Here is a 21,488-nt window from a genome sequence, read left to right on the forward strand (position 1 = left end):
GAGGTGCTAAGATGGGAGGGAGGGTGGAGTGGTGTGGAGTGTTTTCGGGGATGAAATGGGTGGGAATGTTTTTGTGCCTTGTCCTTTTTGGCTACCCCCCTGGTAAGGGGGAAAAAAGCCTTGGTATATGTATGTATGTATGTATCAAATGCATAAAAGAAATGACAAACACAAAAGAGAAATGACCAAATTAAAGACAAGTGAAATGATACATATACCAAGGGGATTTTCCCCCTTACAAGAGAGGTAGCCAAAGCCAAAAGGCATAAGTCCACTCCCATTTCATCCCCACCCACTCCACTCTCATTCACCACCCCTCCCTCTTTCCCTCTTTTCTTGGCTTCTCCTGGATGATGGGTCATCCTTGCATCTTGCCCAATGCTATGGGTAATGCCACGTCCACACGGTCGAGCACTGTCCACCGGGCACGAGGGCTTTGCTTGACAATGGGCAATTTCATCGGGCAAACCATCAAACTGTCCGATCCCGGCGCCATTTGCAGGCAATGGATGGAGGGCTGACATCGCTGCCAAACGCATGAGGTGAGGTGTGAGCAAAGTTAGCAAACCCACTCAGTACAGACCGAAGTTACCTTACTACCATGTCCACACCTAGTACTAGTGTGTACTGGTCTCGACAAGACGTGCTGTTGGTGCTATGCTTTTCCTCATATTTGTCTCTTGCCTTTGTATATATGGCTCCACCTTCAAAAGGAGAACAGAAAAGCTGCTTATGTTCATTCTCATGTAATTGCAAAACAATTGTTCATTTTCATCCAGCAATTCACGTAGGATTGTCACCGGGCTTCCCATTAAATCACGTCTTTGTAACCACTCCCGGCATCAGACATGTCTCCGTGATTTCTTCTTTTTCTTTTTGATGCAGGCAGCAATTATAATGCTGTAAAGTGCTACCTTCTTTCCAAGTATGGCGGGAACCATGGTTATTGTACCGCACTGAACCACTCGCTCCCAACCTCTGCTTGCAGCCAACTAACCTCCAACCACCATCGTCAGCCGTGTGGACACTTCACGGGCAGAGTCTGCGGACTTTGCCCACCACCAGGCACAGCTCGACCGTGTGGACGCAGCATAAGAAGCAGTGCAGCAGACACAGCACATCCACAGCAAAGCTGCTTTATTTAATTGGTGACCCCTCCTCTCCATCCCCACATGCAAAAAAAAAAGAAAGACTGGGAGAAATCCCTTCTGGCTGCATTAAAATATTATTCACATATAACCACTCCCTAACCCCATCCCACACCTACTCCCATCCATGCATCAGCATCATCCATAAAAACCATTCTCCACTCACCTCATCTTCTGTCTTCCTTCCTTAACAGACATCCCCATCTTTCTCAAGGCCCCCTTTACCCCATCCATCTCATCTTCGGTCACCCCCTTCTTGTTCATTACATCTACCTCTGTCTTCCAAATTTCTTTTATTAATCTTTCTTCACTCTTTCCACATGTCCAAACCATCCTAACACTTTCAGCAATCGTATCTTCTTACTCCCCTTTTACACCCCTGCTCTTCTCCTCACCTCCTTGTTTCTCACTCTATCTAGCCTAGTAAGGCCTACCATACTTTTCAGACATTTCATCTTAAACATGTTTAAATTTTTATGTTCCATGTTTCTGCCCTATACAGTGTTGTTGGCACAATCACCCCTTTGTACAATCACCTTTTCGCATCCATTCCCAAATGCCTATTTCTCATTACACTTTTTAATCCTCCACCTCCACTCCTCCCTCTCCCACAACATTCACCCCCAAGTATCTAAAGCTATCCACTTCCTCCAGCCTTTCCCCCTTAATACTCCTAATTTGCTGCCACCCTCTACCCTTGTACATCTCATCATCTTTTACACACATTTACCTTCAACTTCCTCCTCTCACACACCTTCCCAAATTCTGTCACTAACTTCCTTAATCCCTCTGATCCTGCTACAAGTGTAGTGTCATCACCAAACAACAACTGGCTTATCTCCCATAATACAACAGGAAGAATAATTGTTCTCTTAAGTTTTAATGACTGGAAACCCATAACCCCATCTGTGGCCTTTTCTTTGGGAAATGACTGGGTTCTTTGTACTATTTTATTGTGGGTCTGTTTATATATCAATAACTACATACATACATACATATACCAAGGCTTTTTCCCCCTTACAAGGGAGGTAGCCAAAAAGGGAAAGGCATAAAAAAAAATTCCCACCCATTTCATCCCTAGATACACTCCACACCCCTCCCACCCTCCCTCTCATCTGAGCACCTCCTGGATGACGGGTCATCCCTGCACCCTGCCCACCGCCCTGGGTCAGAAGCAGTGTCGCAAGACACAGTACATCCACAGCAAGGCCGCTTCATTTAATCGGCGACCCCCCCTCTCCGTCCCCCTCTGCATATAAGGCGAGGACGGGGAGAAATCCCTTCGGGCTGCGTCAAAATTTACTCACACATACTACCCCGGCCCCCACCCCCCCGCCTATTCCTCCTCATGCAGTCACAACATCATCCATATACAACCATTCTCCACTCACCTCTGTCTTCCGTCCTCTCCCTTCCTTCCTCAACAGACATTCCCCTCTTCCCCAAAGCCCCCTTCACCCCATCCATCCACCTCATCCTAGGACGTCCCCTCATGTTCACTCCCTCCACATCTGCCTTCCATACCTCTTTTACTAGTCTTTCTTCACTCATTCTTTCCATGTGTCCAAACCATCCTAATATTCTTTCATCAACCCTATCTCCCAAATCCTTTTTCACCCCTGTTCTCCTTCTCACCTCCTCATTTCTCACTCTATCCAGCCTAGTAACCCCAACCATACTTCTCAATAACTAATAGGAGGAAAAAAGTAATAGTCAGTTGGGAGCTTATCTTTGAAAAAAAAATATATATATATATATATACAGTATGTACTGTTTTATTGTGGGTCTGTTTATATATTAATAACTAATAGGAGGAAAAAAAATTATAGTCAGTTGGGAGCTTATCTTTGAAATACATATATATATATATATATATATATATATATATATATATATATATATATATATATATATTATATATACATATACCAAGACTTTTTTCCCTAAAAAAAAAATATATATATATATATATATATATATATATATATACAGACATACATATACTAAGCCTTTTTCCCCCTTACAAGGGAGGTAGCCAAAAAGGAAAAGGCATAAAATCATTCCTACCCATTCCATCCATGAATACACTCCACACCCCTCCACCCTCCCTCATATCTTAGCACCTCCTGGATGACGGGTCATCCCTGCACCTTGTCCACTGCCCTGGGTCAGAAGCAGTGTTGCTAGACACAGTACATCCACAGCAAGGCCGCTTCATTAAATTGGCGACCCCCCCCCTCTCCGTCCCCCCCATGCATAAAGGAGAAGACGGGGAGAAATCCCTTCAGGCTGCGTCAAAATTTGCTCACACATACTACCTCACCCCCCATCCCCCCGCCCATTCCACCTCATGGATCACAACATCATCTATATACAACCATTCTCCATTCACCCCTGTCTTCTTTCCTATCCCATCCTTCCTCAACAGACATTCCCCTCTTCCCCAAAGCCCCAATCCACCTCATCCTAGGACGTCCCTTCATGTTCACTCCCTCCACATCTGCCTTCCATACCTCTTTTACTAGTGTTTCTTCACTCATTCTTTCCATGTGTCCAAACCATCCTAATACTCTTTCATCAACCCTATCTCTCAACCCCCTTTCCACCCCATTCTCCTCTTCACCCCCTCATTTCTCACTCTATCCACCTCATCTCAAGCACATTCAAACTCTTTCTCTCTTCCTCTCCTATATTCCATGTTTCTGCCTTCATATAGTCTCCTCTTAGCATCCATTCCCAAATGTCTATTCTTCATTACATTTTTTAATCCACCAAGGCATTTACTCGCTTCTCTCAATCTACATTCTACCTCCACCTTCACTCCACCTTTTCCTGCCACATTTGCACCCAAGTATCTAAAACTATCCACTTCCTCCAGTCGCTCTCCCTTAATGCTCACTTCCAGACTACTGCCACTTTCACCCCTTGTACATCTCATTACCTTACTTTTGTCCACATATATCTTCAGCTTTCTTCTATCACACACTCTCCCAAACTCTGTCACCAACTTCCTCAATCACTCCTCCGATCCTGCCACAAGCACAGTGTCGTCTGCAAACAACAGTTGGCTCAGCTCCCACTTTTCTCCATTTTCTTTAACCATCTCCAATCCCTGACCCACTACCCTTGCATTTACCTCTCGCACTACCCCATCCATGTATAAGTTGAACAGCCAGGGTGACATAACGCATCCCTGACGAAGTCCCACCTTTACCTCGAACCACTCACTCTCTCCATTTCTAATCCTGACACAAGCTCTACTACTCTCATAAAAACTCTTGACAGCTACCAGTACTAGAAGCTTTCCTCCTATCCCATATATCTGCAAAACCTCCCACAGTGCCTTTCTGTCTACCTTGTCATAAGCCTTTTCCAGGTCCATAAAGGCCCAAAAAACATCCTTCCCCTTTCCTATAGCTTTCTCACATATCTGTCTTACCACAAAAATCTGATCTACACAACCTCTACCTGTCCTAAATCCACACTGTTCCTCACCAATTACTCCCTCTGTTCCTCTCCTAATCCTCTCAATCAAGATCCTCCCATAAGCCTTTCCAACTACACTTAACAAGCTAATCCCTCTGAAACTACTACATTCACACTTGTCCCCTTTTCCCTTGTAAAGTGGAACTATACAGGCACTCCTCCAGCACTCTACCCTCTCTCCAGCAAACATTAAATAATCTCACCAGCCAGTCCACCATCACTGTACCTCCTTTTTTTAGACATTCTGCATGGCATCCATCCAGACCAGGTGCCTTACCTGCTTTCATCATCTTAACAACTGCCTTCACCTCATCCTTCCTTATTTCTCCTCCATTTTCCTCACTCATCAAGGTCATTTTCTTAGCATTTCCCACTGCAGCTATCTTTCCCTCCCTATCCTCCTTCACATTTAGCAACTCCCTAAAATATTCTGGCCATCTTCCCCTTACTGCCTTCACTTCCATTATCATCTCTCCATCTGCACCTTTTACCTTTTCTTCTCTACTTGATTCGCCTCCTCTTCCTCTCTTAATTTCTTTCCAAAACATCTTTTTATTACTTTCAACATTTTCTGTCATACTCTTACCCCAATTCACATCTGCTCTCCTCTTTGCCTCCTTTACCTTTTGCTTTACTTCTCATTTCTTTTCTTTGTACCTCTCATATATATTATATATTATATATATATTATATATTATATATATATTATATATATATTATATATATATATATATATATATATATATATATATATATATATATATATATATATATACATATAAATTGGGCTCAGTCTAGAGATCAAGTGCCATCCCTTAGTGCAGGGGTTCCCAAACTGTGGATCATGAACCTTTTTCTGGAGGTCATGGAAGGTCTAACTGCCACACAGACCTGCATATTGACTTGCTTGTATCAAAAAAGTATATATGTACTTCTCATTGAAATACATGATTAATTTTTTTTAATGAACATTAATAAACAATAATAAAATCATTTCGTCATTGCTCTCTCTGCCATGATTTATCTTTTGAATTTTAAGATAACAAGCACCCGGTCTTGGCTTCGCCAGGTGTGCTTGGCCTACGGCGTAGCTCGTTCGCCCTTGCCCTACGGGCAGTTTTAATGTACCAAAATGGGAAAATAAAAGAGTAACAATAAATTCCATAATTTTATTTAGACCTACTACGATTTTGTACATGAAAAATACATTAAACACATAAGTGGAAATTCAAATTGTAGGATAAGTTGGGCTCCAGGCAGGCACCACTACCGTGCCTACCCACTGTACCCACGCTAGTCGCCAGTAGGCGTCACTCATCAATAAAGAGTACACTATTCACTCGCCTATCACTCTTCACTCGCCTATCATATATGGCGCAGTGACCGGTTCACGACCTACGCACTCAACATGGCCGGACGTCGTCTTCGGCTACCTGCGCAGACCCCACGGTCCAGCCGTGGGTCCCCTCAAGCATCCGCAGCCCTGGGGCAAGCTCATCGGCTTCTCTTAGCACAGTCGGAAGCCATCACAGCCCTGCAACGCCAGGTAGCGGCACAGCCCAGACACCACTCATCGGCTCCTCGGTCCTCAGCACCCGAGAAATGTGACGTAGGTATGTCCACGGCAGCTTTCCGATCCTGGAGGCGCTCCATGGAGTACTGGCTGACCCTCAGCGACTTTGCACCTGCTGAGGCGGTCCTTCATATCCGTCTCCTCTGCACGCCGACCCTACAACGCTCTTTGGACTCTAGATTCACCACGCAGCAATGGGAGGCCCTCTCCATCCAAGGAGCACTGGACGCTATTGGGTGCATGGCCGTGCAGGCGTCCAACCAGGCGGCGGAGTGGCTCAAGTTCTTCTCGGCGGTGCAAGAACCCAGTGAGTCCATAAGTGATTACTTTACTCGTTCCACACAGTGTGCGGCGGATTGCGAGTTTTCGTGTCCCCAGTGTCAGTGTAGCCTTTCTGAGTACATGCTCCTCCGTAAGCTAGTGTGTGGGTTACATAGTGTGGGGTTGAAAGAGGAAGTATTTCGTCAGTGTGAATCCTTCAATGATGTGGATTCGTTACGCAGGTTCTGTGTTGCCTTCGAGGCGGCACAAAAGGACGCCCGCCATAACACATTGGGCGGGAGTTTCGGGCGGGAAAATCTGGCCGCGGTGGCTGGGGTGACGCCGCTGCCAGACGCGCAAGCAGATTCCTACCCTCAGGTAGCTGGAGCCCGCCACCAACAACCCACTCGCATGCCGCAGGCAGCCCGCCAACAGCAGCAGGTTTTGAAACGCTGTGGCAACTGTGGTTTAAAACACAAGCAAGGCAGAGGGCTGTGTTACGCGGAGACACTAGCCTGCCACAGCTGCGGTAGAGTTGGGCACGTGCAGAAAATGTGCAGGAGTAAAGTGAAACCAGCAGCAGCAGCGGCAGCTGAAGATCTGAAAGCGTCTGGCATCGTGATTGCAGCTGCAGGCGCAGCTCGAAGTCAACCACGCATCTGGGTGACGGTCAGTCATGCGAAAGGGAAGAACAAATCCGCAAAAATCCAGGCAGTACCTGACACGGGAGCTCAGGTGTGTGTGGCTGGGTTGGAGTTACTGACTTCATTGGGCGTCAAGGTAGCATCGCTGACACGTCGGGGAGGACTGCGAGATGTGGCGAACGTCAAGCTGCAACCTCTGGGCTCTTTTCCCTGTCGACTGCAGTATGGTGACAAGTCGACACTGCAGGAGATTTTTGTGGTGAAGACAGCCACACAGTGCTACATATCGCTACAGGCGTGCAGGGAGTTGGGACTGGTGCATGAGACCTTCCCTCATCACACTGTCGTCGCAGGAGCGGCTATTGGCGGCGTTGGCGACGCTGCCACGCAGTCAGCTGACACCATGCACCCACGCCCATCCTCCCCTCCGTTTCCCCCCCTTGAAGAAAACGTGTCCAGATTGGAGGAATGGCTCCTCTGTCATTTTTCGGGATCTACATTTAACACAGACAGAAGTCCCCTTCCAACAATGGCGGGTGAACCGCACACCATCCACCTGCTTCCAGACGCCAAGCCCTACGCATGTCACACACCGGCCTCGGTACCTAGACACTGGGAGGCAGAGGTGAAGAGGCAACTCGACGACGACGTCAGGATGGGAATTATAGAGCCAGTGCCTGTGGGGGAGGCCACGGAGTGGTGCGCGAGAATGGTAGTTGTGGCTAAGAAGTCAGGTCAACCTAGGCGCACCATTGATTACCAAAATCTCAACGCTGCATGCAGAAGGGAGACCCATCACACCCCTACACCATTTGACATGGTATCCGGCATCCCGCGCCACACATACAAGACCATCGCGGACGCACATTGGGGCTTTCACCAGGTCGAGCTTCAGGAAGCCAGTAAGAAACTCACAACCTTCATCACACCCTGGGGCCGTTACAGATACTGCAGGACCCCCATGGGTCACTGTGCCGCCCCCGACGCTTACACTCGAAGGTTTGACGAGGCCATTGCAGGGATTCAGAGAAAAGTGAAGTGTGTTGACGACACCCTACTGTTTGACGCTAGCGTTGAGGACGCATTCTGGCATACGTATAACTTCCTTGAAACCTGCGCCACGAAAGGAGTGACCCTCAAACCCGAGAAGTTCAAGTTCGGAAGGAGAGAGGTGGACTTCGTCGGGTTTCATGTAGGGTGGGACGCCTACAAGCCGACAGACGAAAGACTGGCTGCCATCAGGAACTTCAGTATGCCTGCGGAGCCATCACTGACGGACGTTCGCTCCTGGCATGGGTTCGTCAATCAAATGGCACCTTTCCTCGCTACTGCACCAATTATGGAGCCGTTTCGTGAGCTGCTACGGAAACCTCAAGGCAGGAAGGTGTACTGGGATGGAAATCTGCAAGAGAAATTCCAGCAGGCAAAGGAGGTTATCTGTAGCCTTGCTAAGGAGGGCCTAACCTATTACGATAAGAACAAGCCCACAGCGGTGATTACCGATTGGAGTAAGGTGGGCATCGGGTTTGTGGTGCTGCAGCAGCATTGTCAGTGCCCGATGAGAGAGAGTCCATTCTGCTGCAAGAGTGGGTGGCGCCTCGCTCTTTGTGGCAGCCGCCACCTCACACCTGCGGAGGCGGGTTACGCCCCGGTAGAGGGGGAGGCGTTGGCGGTCGCTTGGTGTCTCCGTAAGGCCCGCCTGTTCCTGCTCGGATGCCCCAACCTCCTGATCGTCACTGATCATCGCCCGCTAGTCAAGCTTCTTGGGGACAGGGCGCTGAAAGACATAGTGAACCCAAGGTTATTCTCCTTGAAGGAAAAAAACCCTTCCTTACCGATTTCAGATCAAGTACCTGCCCGGGAAGCGGAACTGTGCAGCAGACTTTTTGTCCCGCTATCCTGCGCTCTGTGCACCACCAGAGGCTGGGGACGAAGAGGATTCAAATGACATGGAGGCCGCTGTGGCAGCAGCAGCAGTTGCCGCGCTCGATGTCGCTGACTCTATCGTACTCGATAATGCAGCGGTGGTGCGGGCAGCTGCAGATGATCCAGACTACCAGCTACTAGTGGCTAAGGTGACAGCAGGCGATTGGCATCCTCACCGAGCACAAGAGTTGACCAGCCTTCGGCAGTACTATGCCGTCAGGGAGAGGTTGGCAGTGTCACACGGGTTGGTGACGTACACATACGACCAAGGCGCCGTGCGATTAGTGATCCCGGAAGTTCTACGACGACGCATTGCAAGTAATCTCCACGCGGGTCACCAAGGCCTAGACGGAATGTTACGAAGGGCGAGGCAATCGGTATATTGGCCTGGCATGGAGGGCGACCTGCAACAACATCGGGATGCTTGTGCCACCTGCAACACTCACTCGCCTTCACAAGCCGCGGAACCCTTTGCCTTCACCCCTACGCCTGAGTACCCGTTCCAGCACACCGTGGCAGACCTGTTCCAACTTGACGAGAGAATGTATATGGCATACGCCGACAGGCTCACCGGGTGGATGGAGTTAGCACACTTCCCAAGTGGAGCCACGTCAAACAAGTTAGCATCAGTGTTCCGGCAGTTCTTCCACAGGTGGGGTGCGCCCGTGTCTATTTCTACAGACGGAGGGACAAACCTCACCAGTGAAGAGATGCGTGCCTTCTTCAGAAAATGGGGTGTAGAGAGACGGATCTCGTCCGCTCACTTCCCTCAGTCAAACGGGAGGGCAGAAACAGCTGTGAAGTCCGCCAAGAGACTGCTCCGAGACAACACAGGTCCGGGCGGCAGCCTGGATGCTGATAAGGTATCAGTAGCCCTACTGCAGTATCACAACACACCTCTGCGCGGGGTGAACAATTCACCAGCGCAGCTAGCCATGGGCAGACAGCTACGAGATGGGATACCGGTGCACAAGCAGCACTACAAGGTGGATGTGCACTGGCAGCAGGCGCTACGCGCAAGGGAAATCGAGGCGGCGAGGCAACAGGAAGCTTGGATGATCAGCCAAGGGACACCTAAGACTCTTCCCACATTATCGATTGGCACCCAAGTGCTGATACAGGACCAGGCCAGTAAGTTGTGGGACAGGCGAGGCGTGGTCACAGAGGTCCTACCATTCCGCCAATACTCTGTCAAGTTGGATGGGAGTGGACGCATTACCTTACGCAACCGCAGGCACCTGCGGGTCGCTGCGGACACCAGTTTACAAGAAACGCTGTCACCGTCACCAGCACCACAGACGTCCAATCCGCCGTCATCCAACACGCCTCATAGCCGCCCTAAAAGGAGCTCAAGGAAGCCGATGTGGCTGCGAGATTATGCAACCGACGATTGTGACTGATTGCCTGGTGTGTGTGCGTGTGTGTATGTGTGTGTGTGTGTGTGTGTGTGTATGTGTTCCTCTCACGAAGGAACAGTAAATATCCCTCACTTTTGCTTTTGTGCTGAACATATTGTTTTCTCGGAATTGTGAACACTTAACATTGCTAGTTTTGTTATATACCATATGGTACATTTAATTGTCTTGGGAGGGGGATGTAGGATAAGTTGGGCTCCAGGCAGGCACCACTACCGTGCCTACCCACTGTACCCACGCTAGTCGCCAGTAGGCGTCACTCATCAATAAAGAGTACACTATTCACTCGCCTATCACTCTTCACTCGCCTATCATATACAAATCTTCCTTCTCTTTCTAACGATGTCCCTCAGTGAAAGGTCTTTAGAATAATCCACTGTGTAAATTTCTTCGGGCATAATCATGGCTACGGCTTCTTCTGTCTTACTGAAAATTGATCTTGGAATGCACACGATGGATTGATCAGATTCTTCCCCTATTTGCGAAGGAGTCTTCAAAATCTCCCGAAGGAGTCTTCAGTCTCCAAAAGGAGTCGTCAAAGTCTACTGACGTCGTCAAATTCTCCCCTCGTCTCTCTCTCTGTTTCTCTTTCTCGTTAGGTCAATCATAAAGGCAATAAAATTTCGGAAAGTGGTCATAAAAACGCCAGGAAATTTTCAAAACTGAAAAACTTTCTTTTTTTTATGTATATAGATTCTCTTGGCAATATTTCGTAAAGATTATCTTAGCAATATTTCGTAAAGATTCTCTTGGTAATATTTCGTAAAGATTCTCTTGTTAACATTTGGTAAATATTCTCTTGGCAATATTTCGTAAATATTTTCTCATTAATATTTCGTAAAGATTCTTTTGTCAGAATTCCGTAAAGATTATATTTTTCTTGTTAGCACCACTTTCTTTTTCCATGGTAATATTATTAACGTATTAGATTAACACACGGAGAACAGCTTAAAGACACGTCTACCCTCTATGAATGCTTACAGGCGTCTGAGTCAGATGTGTCCCCGGGAGTTAGTGTTTCTGGTGATGACTCATTTCCGGGTTGGGCCTTGCGTAGGAGGTTGGAAGGTTTAGAGAGAATTTTTTTTTTTATGTTAGTGGATGTATCAGTGATACAAAAAATTAGTACACTTTCAGAAGGCTTATAAAGGTGAGGGCCATGGTATATTTGGTACTACTGACAGGGGTCACATACTGGAAAAGTTTGGGAAACACTGTTTGCACTTCCAGATGAACTTGAGGGTGTTGGTGGTTTCTGAAGATTGCCAATGAGATGATTCTGGTGTCCAACTCTCAGGACCACCAATAAGTGGCACCTATTGTTGATTCCAGATAATCCAATTAAGAGTGTGTATGTTGGGGGAGGGTGGAGGACATAAAGGATCTTAATGCAATTTTACATATGTATAAGGTGACCAGAGTCCCAGTTTTTTAACCTCAGTCCCACTTATTTTATAAGTTTGCAAAATGTCCCGCTTTTCCTGCATTTGTCCTGCTTTTTTGTGCTGCAAAGGAGCCTTATTCCCTTAAAATGTGGGGCAGCTTTGCAGCAAAGCTGTCCCACATTTTAAGGGAATAAGGCTGATAATTTATGTCATTGTACAATTCCACTATTTGTTAACCTCATGCCGTGTGTACTCGTACCATCAGCGCCATACGTATCGTGTACTCATATGAAACGTTTGAAACGTGACGCTCGCGACTCAACCAAGTCAATTCCCATCCACCAAGAGGTGTTTGATTAGCAGCCGTCACGTAGACTACCGTACGTGTGTCACTGTCTTAATTGATCAAGATGTCAAAAAGGAAGTGCTCACTCAATGAACGTTTGCAGCGTGAATACCCATTCATAAAAAAAAGGTATTTCACAAAGTGATGTGCGATGTGAAAAATGTAAAAAAGACTTTAGCATTGCACATGGAGGTGTCAGTGATATAGTCAAACATCTTGACACCAAGAGGCACAAGTCAGCTAATATCAATGCATTCTCCAGTAAAGTTGTTACTGATTACTTTAAGGCTTGATTCACACTATCGGTCCGGTCGCGCTCCACTCCCGCTCCGCTCTCGGTCAGGTCCAATATTGTCTCATTAATTTCAATGGAAGCATTCACACTGGCGCTCTCGCTCCAGTCTCGCTCCGGTTTCGCTCCGGTCACGGTTCCGTCAAAAGATATTTTTACTGGAGCGAGACCGGAGTGTGACTGGACCGTGAGCGCCAGTGTGAATTCAGTTGCCACGGTCCTGCTCCTCCTGCTCCACTCCAGTCGAGATTCAGCCTTAATATAAGCAAGTAGTGTTACCTTCTGTCCTACCAAACCATGGATAATCCAAAGGAAACACCACAATGCGATCATGAGAAAGTTAGAAAAATGATAAAAATACATTTTCTTTTTATTTATCACTGATACAATGATAATGCGTACAGCGAGGATATTCATAAACACCAACTGAATAAAATATAACCTACAAAACTTACTTTAATTTTGTGGATTTAGATGAAATGCTAATAGAATTAGTCAAAAGGTAAACCAGAGCTGTATGACCTGACTTCGCTGCACTACAGTGATAATGTTTGCATACTTATCATATTGCCAAGGTACTGAGAGAAAAAAATACACATTATTAACCGAAGAAAGAAATTCCATATGTATAATAACAACCTATTATCCACTGCGGAAATGCATCTCCTTAGCTCACTCAACAAATATTCCTACACAAGTTTCTTTGTCTACTTATATTTTATCATTTTGCCAAGGTATTGAACCAGCTGGGGAGCTGAAATAATCTTTCAGTGTTTCTCTCGCGCCAAAAGCCTCCTTTGTAGCATTTCCCCCTCTTCCTCTCATTGGACGTACTGTGTTTGATGGAGGCATGACAACAGTATCTGGTAATGCAACAGCATTTGGGTGTATCAGATTGTGAAGTATGCATGTTGTTGTAATGATTGCATTAGCGTTAGAAGGCATAGCTTTAAGTTTCCTTAAATATATTCTGAAGGTTTGCACTAGAATACCAAATGTGCACTCAACTATCCTCCTGGCTCTAGATAATCAATAATTAAAAATCCTCTTCTCTACCTTATGTTCAATCTGTGAACCTGGGTAGGGCCTCATCAAATTTCTCTTCAGCGGGAAAGCCTCGTCTCCCACTATAACGTATGGTGCAAGCACATCAGTGCCAGGAAGTGCAGCATCTTCTTGTACATTTCAAGTCATCCTCAATTTTGGATAGTATTTTCTCAAATGTTCCTTTGTTCATTCTGAAATAGCTGTGGAATTTACTCTCATCATCAATAAGACGAGGATACAGAGTATGAAATTCTCCTTCAGTCTTCCTATCTTGCAACATAGGATGAACCCACAATCTCTTTCTTTTTCTATTTTTTTTTTTTTCCTTCTTCTTCTTCATCAAGTGCAATAGCGATTATTGCCAACTCGGCGTCAGAAAAGTCACACATCCTTCGTAACTGATGGTAAGACTTCTACTGGTGTCGAGGGAGGGGGGATGACGGGAACGAGAGCGGACCGATAGTGTGAATACCTCAGAACCGAGAGCGGAGCGCGACCGGACCGATAGTGTGAATCAACCCTGAATACCTCAGAACCGGAGCGGAGCGAGAGTGCAGCGCGACCGGACCGATAGTGTGAATCAACCCTAAAAGTGCCAATCCCACCGACAAGGATCTAGAAGTGGCTGCTACTGAATGTTTGTGGGCTTACCACACAATCAAAGAAAATCATAGCTTTAGATCTACTGACTATGCAACAACAATTTTCAAAACATGCTTTGAACCAAAATTTTTGTGTGCTAGAACGAAGTGTGAGGCAATTGTTGCAAATGTATTCGCACCCTATGCTGAGAAAGAACTTGGAGAGTCAAATGAAGGATGCCCACTGCATTACACTGTTAACTGATGCAAGCAACCATGGCAACAAAAAGCTATTCCCTGTTATGGTTTGCTTCTTTCATCCATATGAAGGTGCTCAAGTGGAACTCCTTGACCTAAAATCTCAACCAGGAGAAACATCGGACATAGTTGTGGAGCATTTAAAAGAAATTGAGAAACATGAGTTGAATGAAAAATTTGTTGGTCTTTGTGATGATAATACCAACTGTAATTTTGGGGGTGCAGCAAGAAAAGGAGTGAATAATATCTTCAGGAAACTGAATGACTACATTGGCAGAGAACTTATTGGAATTGGATGTTTTGCACACATTGTCCATAATGCTGTGCTGGCTGCTAGTGACTGTCTCCCAGTTGACATAGAGGCAGTTGTTGTAAAAATATACTCATATTTCTACATCTACACTGTTAGAGTAGAGGAGCTGAAAGAGTTTTGTGACTTTGTGGAGATAGAATACAAGCAGTTACTGGGGTATAGCAAAACGAGGTGGCTGGCATTAATGCCTGCAGTGGAAAGAATATTAAAGTTGTTTCCAGGTCTAAAATCATACTTCCAAACTCAAAGCAGATGCCCAGTGTTGCTGAAAATTTTCTTTTGAGAGTCCACAAGCAGAAATATGGCTCAGTTTTGTTCATTCTCAAGCAGCTGCATTTCAACAAGTGATTCTTAAGATTGAAGGAGAAAGCATTTCTGCTGTGGAAGTGTTGAGTGCTGTATCTAACTTGAAGGAAACTCTGCAGTCAAAAGTAGATAATGTGTTCATGCCACACTCAGTAAGAAGCCTAGTAGGCAAATTAGAGCATGAGGGGCTAGCTGATCCCTCAGCTATAAGAAAAGTAATAGTTGAGTTTTATGACACGTGTGTGAAGTACTTGGATCAGTGGTCAGCTAACATACCTAATCTTGAGTGTATGCAGTGGGTTTGACTAAAAAAAGTTCCAACCTGGTAAGACATTGAGAAAACAATGGATTTTGCAGTTGAAAGACAAATGTTTGACATAAAATTTGACTCAAGTTTATTTTCTGAGTTTACTTGTGCTGCCAATTACATCACTGAAAAAGTAGCTGAGTGGAATGAGTCAAACCTACCAACAGATCAGTGGTGGGTACAAATTTTCAATCGTTTCAAAGCCAGAGATGTTAATCACCAACACATGTCAGAACTAGTTCAGTTTATGCTCTGCCCTCCTGGAACAAATGCTTGTACTGAATGCGCATTCTCACACATGAATAAAATTTGGACATCTGAGAAAACGCAGCTGAAAGTTCCAACTCTTCAAGCATTACTGACGACAAAGCTGAATCTTAAGCATACATGTATGGAGTTTTATAGTGTGGTGAAATCAGCTCCAGAACTACTAAAGATTTCATCCAGTGAAAAGTATGCTATGTAAAGGTAAGAAAAAACCTTTTAATTAATTATAGTATCCTTATGAGGCTGAAGATATATATATATATATATATATATATATATATATATATATATATATACATATACATACATATATATATATATATATATATATATAAGTATATATATATGTATATGTATGTATATGTATATATATATATATATATAAATATATATATATATATATATACATATATACATATATATATATACGAGTACATAATGTCCCGCTTTTTCACTCAAAAATTCTGGTCACATTACATATGCATCATGAACATTAGATACAAAGCAGTGGTAGTGCCAGGGGGAAGGGTGGCTGAAGTCCTCTAAATTTCCTTTAGTCGCCCCCCCCCCCCCATATGTACATCTTGAAGCAAAATACAGTATTATTCCTTTTTGTGAGTTTTAAATCTTCCCACTGCACAAGCTGGGTGTCCACAGGAAGTAGGCAAAATAGTAGCTTAAAAATATACCATTACCCTGTTATCTTCATATGAAATTTAGTTTTATGAACATTTTTTTATCAGAACATTGTACATGTTTACAAATCTCACCTAAGTCGGTCATCTAACATCATGCAATCCTTACAAGCCATAATATCCAGTATCTAGTTAAGCAAAATTTCCAGGGGTGTGTGTATTAGCTCCTTGCCTCCTATTTTGGACGCCCATGACTGTACAACTGTATTCATTTAATAAATTAATTTCACTAAACATAATTTATGTTGAAGCCCTTATTCAATGCCGAACTGATTGATTGATTTTGAGTCAGGGTGGCCTGGCGTAGGAGTGAAAAGCGCGCGCATTCTAACCGCTCTGAGTGCAAACGGTAACTAATTGGCGTGGATGAGTGACGCGCACTGCTCAGTTCATCATAGCTGCCACAGCTTTGTACAGGTGATATTTCATTTGCCACAGGCACACGTAATCCTTGTAAAGTTGTATCAGTCAAATAATGTCCTCACGACGTCAGTGGAGCTGAGACTTCTGTGACATGGTGAGTGGTACGATTTGGTGGGTCCTCTATTCCGCGTCATCAACCCACCACTAGTGGGAGGATGGCGCGCGTCAAGTGTCCCCTGGCGCCTCAGTTTGAGTGTGTTGCTGAGACCGTCGGGATGAAGTCCCCACGATTTGACGAGTATTGTGACGTCGCCTTAAGGCCACGTCACATTACGCGTCTTTTGAGTCCCGGTGGTCCGGTGCGGGGATGAAAGGCGCGCGCCTTTTACCCGTCCTGTGTTCAAACGGTGACTCATTACCGTGGGTGAATGACGCACGCTATTCAATTCATCCCTGGTGTTTCTGTCTTTATACAGGTGATGTTTCACTTGCCACAGCCACACGTTATCCTTGTACAGTTCTATCAGCTGAATAACGTCCTCACGACGCCAGTAGAGGTGCGACTTCTGTGACATGATGAGTGAGCGGTTTAGTGGGTCTTCTGTTGTGTCTCACTAATCCAACACTGCTGGGAGGACAGTGGCGGAAGTCTAGTGCCCGGTGCGCCTCAATTTAAGTGTGTTGCAGGGACAGCCGGGGTCAGTTCCCCACGATTTGACGCGGAGGTTTTTTCAATTTTAGGTTCCTTGTGGCAAGAGATGAGGGGCTCCAGGCAGACTTTATTTCCCACTTCGTGCTAATTTCACGTTCTCCTAGCGAATGGAGAGCCTTAAGCAGTGAGTAGGAATAACCATTCGTGTTCACCGCCTCATCGCCTCCTTTAACATCGCCGATGTTGAATGAAATTCAACAGTAATTTGTAAGAGTTATATAGACTATTGCCAAGTAATTTTTATAGCCATTAACAATATAAAAAATCACATGAAGCACTTCTCACCACGTATACAACTTCACCAAGCAGGATTAAGCCATTGTGGTGATGTACAGAGGCTACATCATCCCTCACTGGGCCTTAGAGGAGACCCATCTCAGCTGTGCCAGTAATGGACGGAATAACCTCAAACATTCATTCATTCATTCATTAAAAAAAAAAAAAAAAAAAAATAAAAAAAAAAAAAAAAAAAAAAAAAAAAAAAAAAAAAAAACGTAGACGAATAGAAATACATATATAAATAATATTGGCTACCTGCAGGACAACTTCATCCCATTATCAGAATTCTTAATTGAAAGTGATGGATTGTTAACACCATACTGTTGTTTTGAGCATTGTTCATTAAGCAGGAGTCTTTATAGATAGCCTCATACAGGGCCGTAACATGGAGGTGGGGGGCAGGGGGGCATATGACCGGGGGAGCATTTTTAGGGGGCGCGGCAAATCTAGCCTGGACTTGCCGCCCATAAGGCCGACAAAATAATGATAAAAAGAGGTCAAAGAAGCCCTAAATATTTTACCGTAATCGACGATTTTTGCTTTAGAATCAACAATACATGAAATAAAATTTACTCTTCATTTTTTATTTAATTATAAGGCACACACAGCAAATACATATTTTATCATGTATATCGGTATCCTATAATTACAAATTAAGGTCATAGGCAGTAAGGGATGGTGGTGATAGGGGATATCACTTAGAACTTTGCCATGGGGCAGCACTAAAGCATGCATTGGCTCTAACCTCATATTCTTGTACAATATGCTTAATCAGTCATTGCTGCTGTTGTGACATTGTCTCAACCGCTGACGCCGACATGTCTGCTTCCGTTTCCGGTCCAACCCAGACTGGTGACGTCACCAACACGAGCGGAGGCGTATCCATTCGTCAAGGCTCACAGCTCGCTCACGCGGACCACAGCCAAAGGGAAGGTGGCCAGTCAAAAGGCTAGACGTTCCAGCGTGACCCGTCCGTGATCCCGCCACGGGGTTTATAAGGACGGCCTCTTGCCAACCGAAATCAGAACAATCTCACTAATCACCGCAGTAGGAACTTGCCTCCAGTTCCAAGACCTTATTCCTCCTTACTTCGATCGAGGACCTCCAGCTCCAGATTTCAGGCTCGCTATATTCTCGCCTGATCAGGTGATTAAGAGATAAATATTACTGTGTAGTAAGGGGTTTTATTTCTTTCTTGGTTGTCCATACCAGAACACTACACTGCCATAATATTTTGTCGTCTTCAAAATTAAACCCATCTTCAGTCTATGGGAAAAAATAACCAGCTGGGCTGTTCTCTGTCTGAACAGGGAATGGATATGTGTAGAAATAGCATCATCAAATCACTGCCAGTGTTAACACCTTAATCATCGAAAACGCGAATGTAATCAATATCATTAATCACCTTCAACGACCTGAGTCTTTCTCTATTCACATGATAGATAATCTGTTTTAGTAAAAGTATTTTTCCATAACAGGAATTTGTTTTAAGTGAGGATTTGAAAGGATACTAAGGAATGGATAAACTGTGGATACATACTTTTAAAAGTATCTTATTTATATTTATATATTTATTGTTAAATTAATTTATTTGTGTATATATATATTCGTTTATTTGTTCATTTATTCATGTACTTATTTATCCCTTTATTAATTCATTGAAGAAGCGAGCTGTCAGAGATCATTTGGAAGATGATACATCTGTAGTGACGCGCCCCTGGTCAAAACCAGACTGGCTGTCACACAACTCGAGCTTGGCCTATATACTCACTGTATTTGGGAAGCGTTGTTCTCAAAGACGTCCAGGTCAGCCGGGTTCCCACCAGCTTCCTTTAAAAGGACGGCGCCTAGCCAAGACGATCCTTTCGTCCGTGACCTCCAACAGAGGGCCAACGGGCGCAGTCCTCTCCAGCAACTAACGTCGGCAAGCTTCGCCCTTCATACCAGCCCACGACACTTGATGAGGTTGTAGTAGTTTTAGTTCGGAACAACGGCAGGACAAATAAAAACCAACACAAAATATCTAATCTTTCTTTTGGTAATTAGCCACAAGGTGCGACACTAAAAGTGTCACATGAGAAATATAGGTGAAGCTCGGACTAAGGCCACAGCTTAGTGGAGCTTATGGTTGTAGCTGGACGTGGAGCCTAACGTCAGCGAGGCGGTAGCAGATGATGACGGCGAGGCTCGATCGGACAGCTAGAAGACTGGACGAGATGTAGTTGTGCGCTGGTCGGTACTGTTCTGTCCATCTCGGCGAAACGCCGACTTTTTAAAGGAGGCTGGCGGGAACATGAGGAGCTTTCCAAGTTCCTGATTGGCTGACCGCTGGCTGGCAGGGACACCCTTGCGAACTACGCTTGCCAACTACGAGAACTTGGAAAGGCTATCTCCGAAGATTTCTTTGATCAGAGTGTGACGGGCCGTAGGATGCATCACGTCACTACAAGGTCCTCACTCCGGACCATCCCTCTCCGGGCACAACTACATGCAGCAGTTCTCGCCAGCAAGCCGCCTCGGGACCAGTTCTCCCCTGCAAGACGCCTCGGGACCAGTTCTCTCCAGCAAGTCGCCTCGTTCCCTCCTGTGACCCTTCACTCTCAGCCACGACACTTGAAGAGGGCCTCACTCCAGACCTCCCCTCTACGAGCCCTCATCCGTGACCTCCAAGCCTATATTAACCATTAAATTTTAGTGTTAGTGTTATTGTGAGTCTCATTTCCCTGGCTTGTCCGAACCTAACCACAACACATCTGCATAGCTGGACAGGAAGCCGTTACGATACACCTGTTGCAGGCAGGCATGTATGTACCTAATTGTATCTATCTAACTTCAATATACCCTTAAGGCTCACTCAGCACAAGTACCAACAAAAACATTCAATCTTGGTGTTTACTTTCCACCTTCCCAGTAGTATTTACAGATTTGTTTTTCTATATGATATTTTCTATCTGTCGGTGTCTGTCTCTTTCACTGTCTTATTTCCACAGCTTCCATCGGTTATTTACAAATTTAGCGTCTTCGGTAGTGACACCTCTCCAGTATATATAACTTTTAAATAAAATGATTATATTAACTATCTCATTTCTACCATTGTTTCACTAGTTTGTAAATTCTGGCTGCCGCTAAGCGATTTTATTCAGCTTTGTGAAACAACATCTGAATAAATTAGCTCTGCAGTGGCCCGAATAAGCATGTGTTCTCCGCGTCTTGATTCCTAACTTATAATTCATTAAGTAAAATCATGTGCCAATAATAATCTTAGATTAAACTGATTACTGTCAATCATATATGGTCAGCTCTACCATACACATGGCTGAGTCGTTTGTGTAAAATATCCAAAAGAAAACCCACCTGATAAGATATTCCTAACTTTATCGACATCAAGGCAGGAATGACTAGACTAGTCAATCAGTGCGATATGCTCACATTCATGGTACACGATAAATCTCCAGACTGATAACCTATCAGTAGACGGTAAGGCAACACATTCACATAAAGATAGAATTTTGCGGTTGGACAGGATCTCGTTAAATATTCTCTGGAAATTGGAAAAATGCATTAAAATTCCTTATTCCACATCAAATTGTTAGCACTGCATATATCTGGGCATCCTGTAATCCCCATCATAGCTACAAGAGGAAAATGTATGATATATCTTTAATAGAAATAATTCAATCCACTTTACGGGATCACACGTCCATAACTTGACATTCTCCCGTCGTTATTCGCGTTTTCCGCGTGGCGGCGCTGACGTTTAGACGACAATCCCGCCCACTGGAGTGAGTTATTCTAAATGCCAATACAGATTCCTTCTCCCGGTAATGAATACATATACATTTATTATAGCATTAATGCCCAATCGATCGATCGTGTGGACAAAT

General features: G+C 44.8%; 1 protein-coding gene across 1 annotated transcript; it reads left to right on the top strand.

The window, feature by feature from the left end:
• Positions 1 to 6,042: 6,042 nt before the first annotated feature.
• LOC143019803 (uncharacterized) lies at positions 6,043 to 10,438 on the top strand. The gene is made up of 2 exons (XM_076175787.1): positions 6,043 to 8,763; positions 8,957 to 10,438. The coding sequence occupies exons 1-2, from the start codon at positions 6,043 to 6,045 to the stop codon at positions 10,436 to 10,438; spliced, it is 4,203 nt and encodes a 1,400-aa protein (XP_076031902.1).
• The last annotated feature ends 11,050 nt before the right edge of the window (positions 10,439 to 21,488 follow it).

This window comes from Oratosquilla oratoria, chromosome 38 (assembly GCF_046742065.1).
Source record: "Oratosquilla oratoria isolate Oo_2021 chromosome 38, ASM4674206v1, whole genome shotgun sequence".
Classification (NCBI taxonomy): Eukaryota; Metazoa; Arthropoda; class Malacostraca; order Stomatopoda; family Squillidae; genus Oratosquilla; species Oratosquilla oratoria.

Bases quoted from the DNA above. Each gene is read 5' to 3' on its own strand.
- LOC143019803 (XM_076175787.1), top strand. From the start codon at position 6,043: ATGGCCGGACGTCGTCTTCGGCTACCTGCGCAGACCCCACGGTCCAGC. The intron at 8,764-8,956 runs GTAGAGGGGGAG...TACCGATTTCAG, and splicing joins CGGAGGCGGGTTACGCCCCG to ATCAAGTACCTGCCCGGGAA.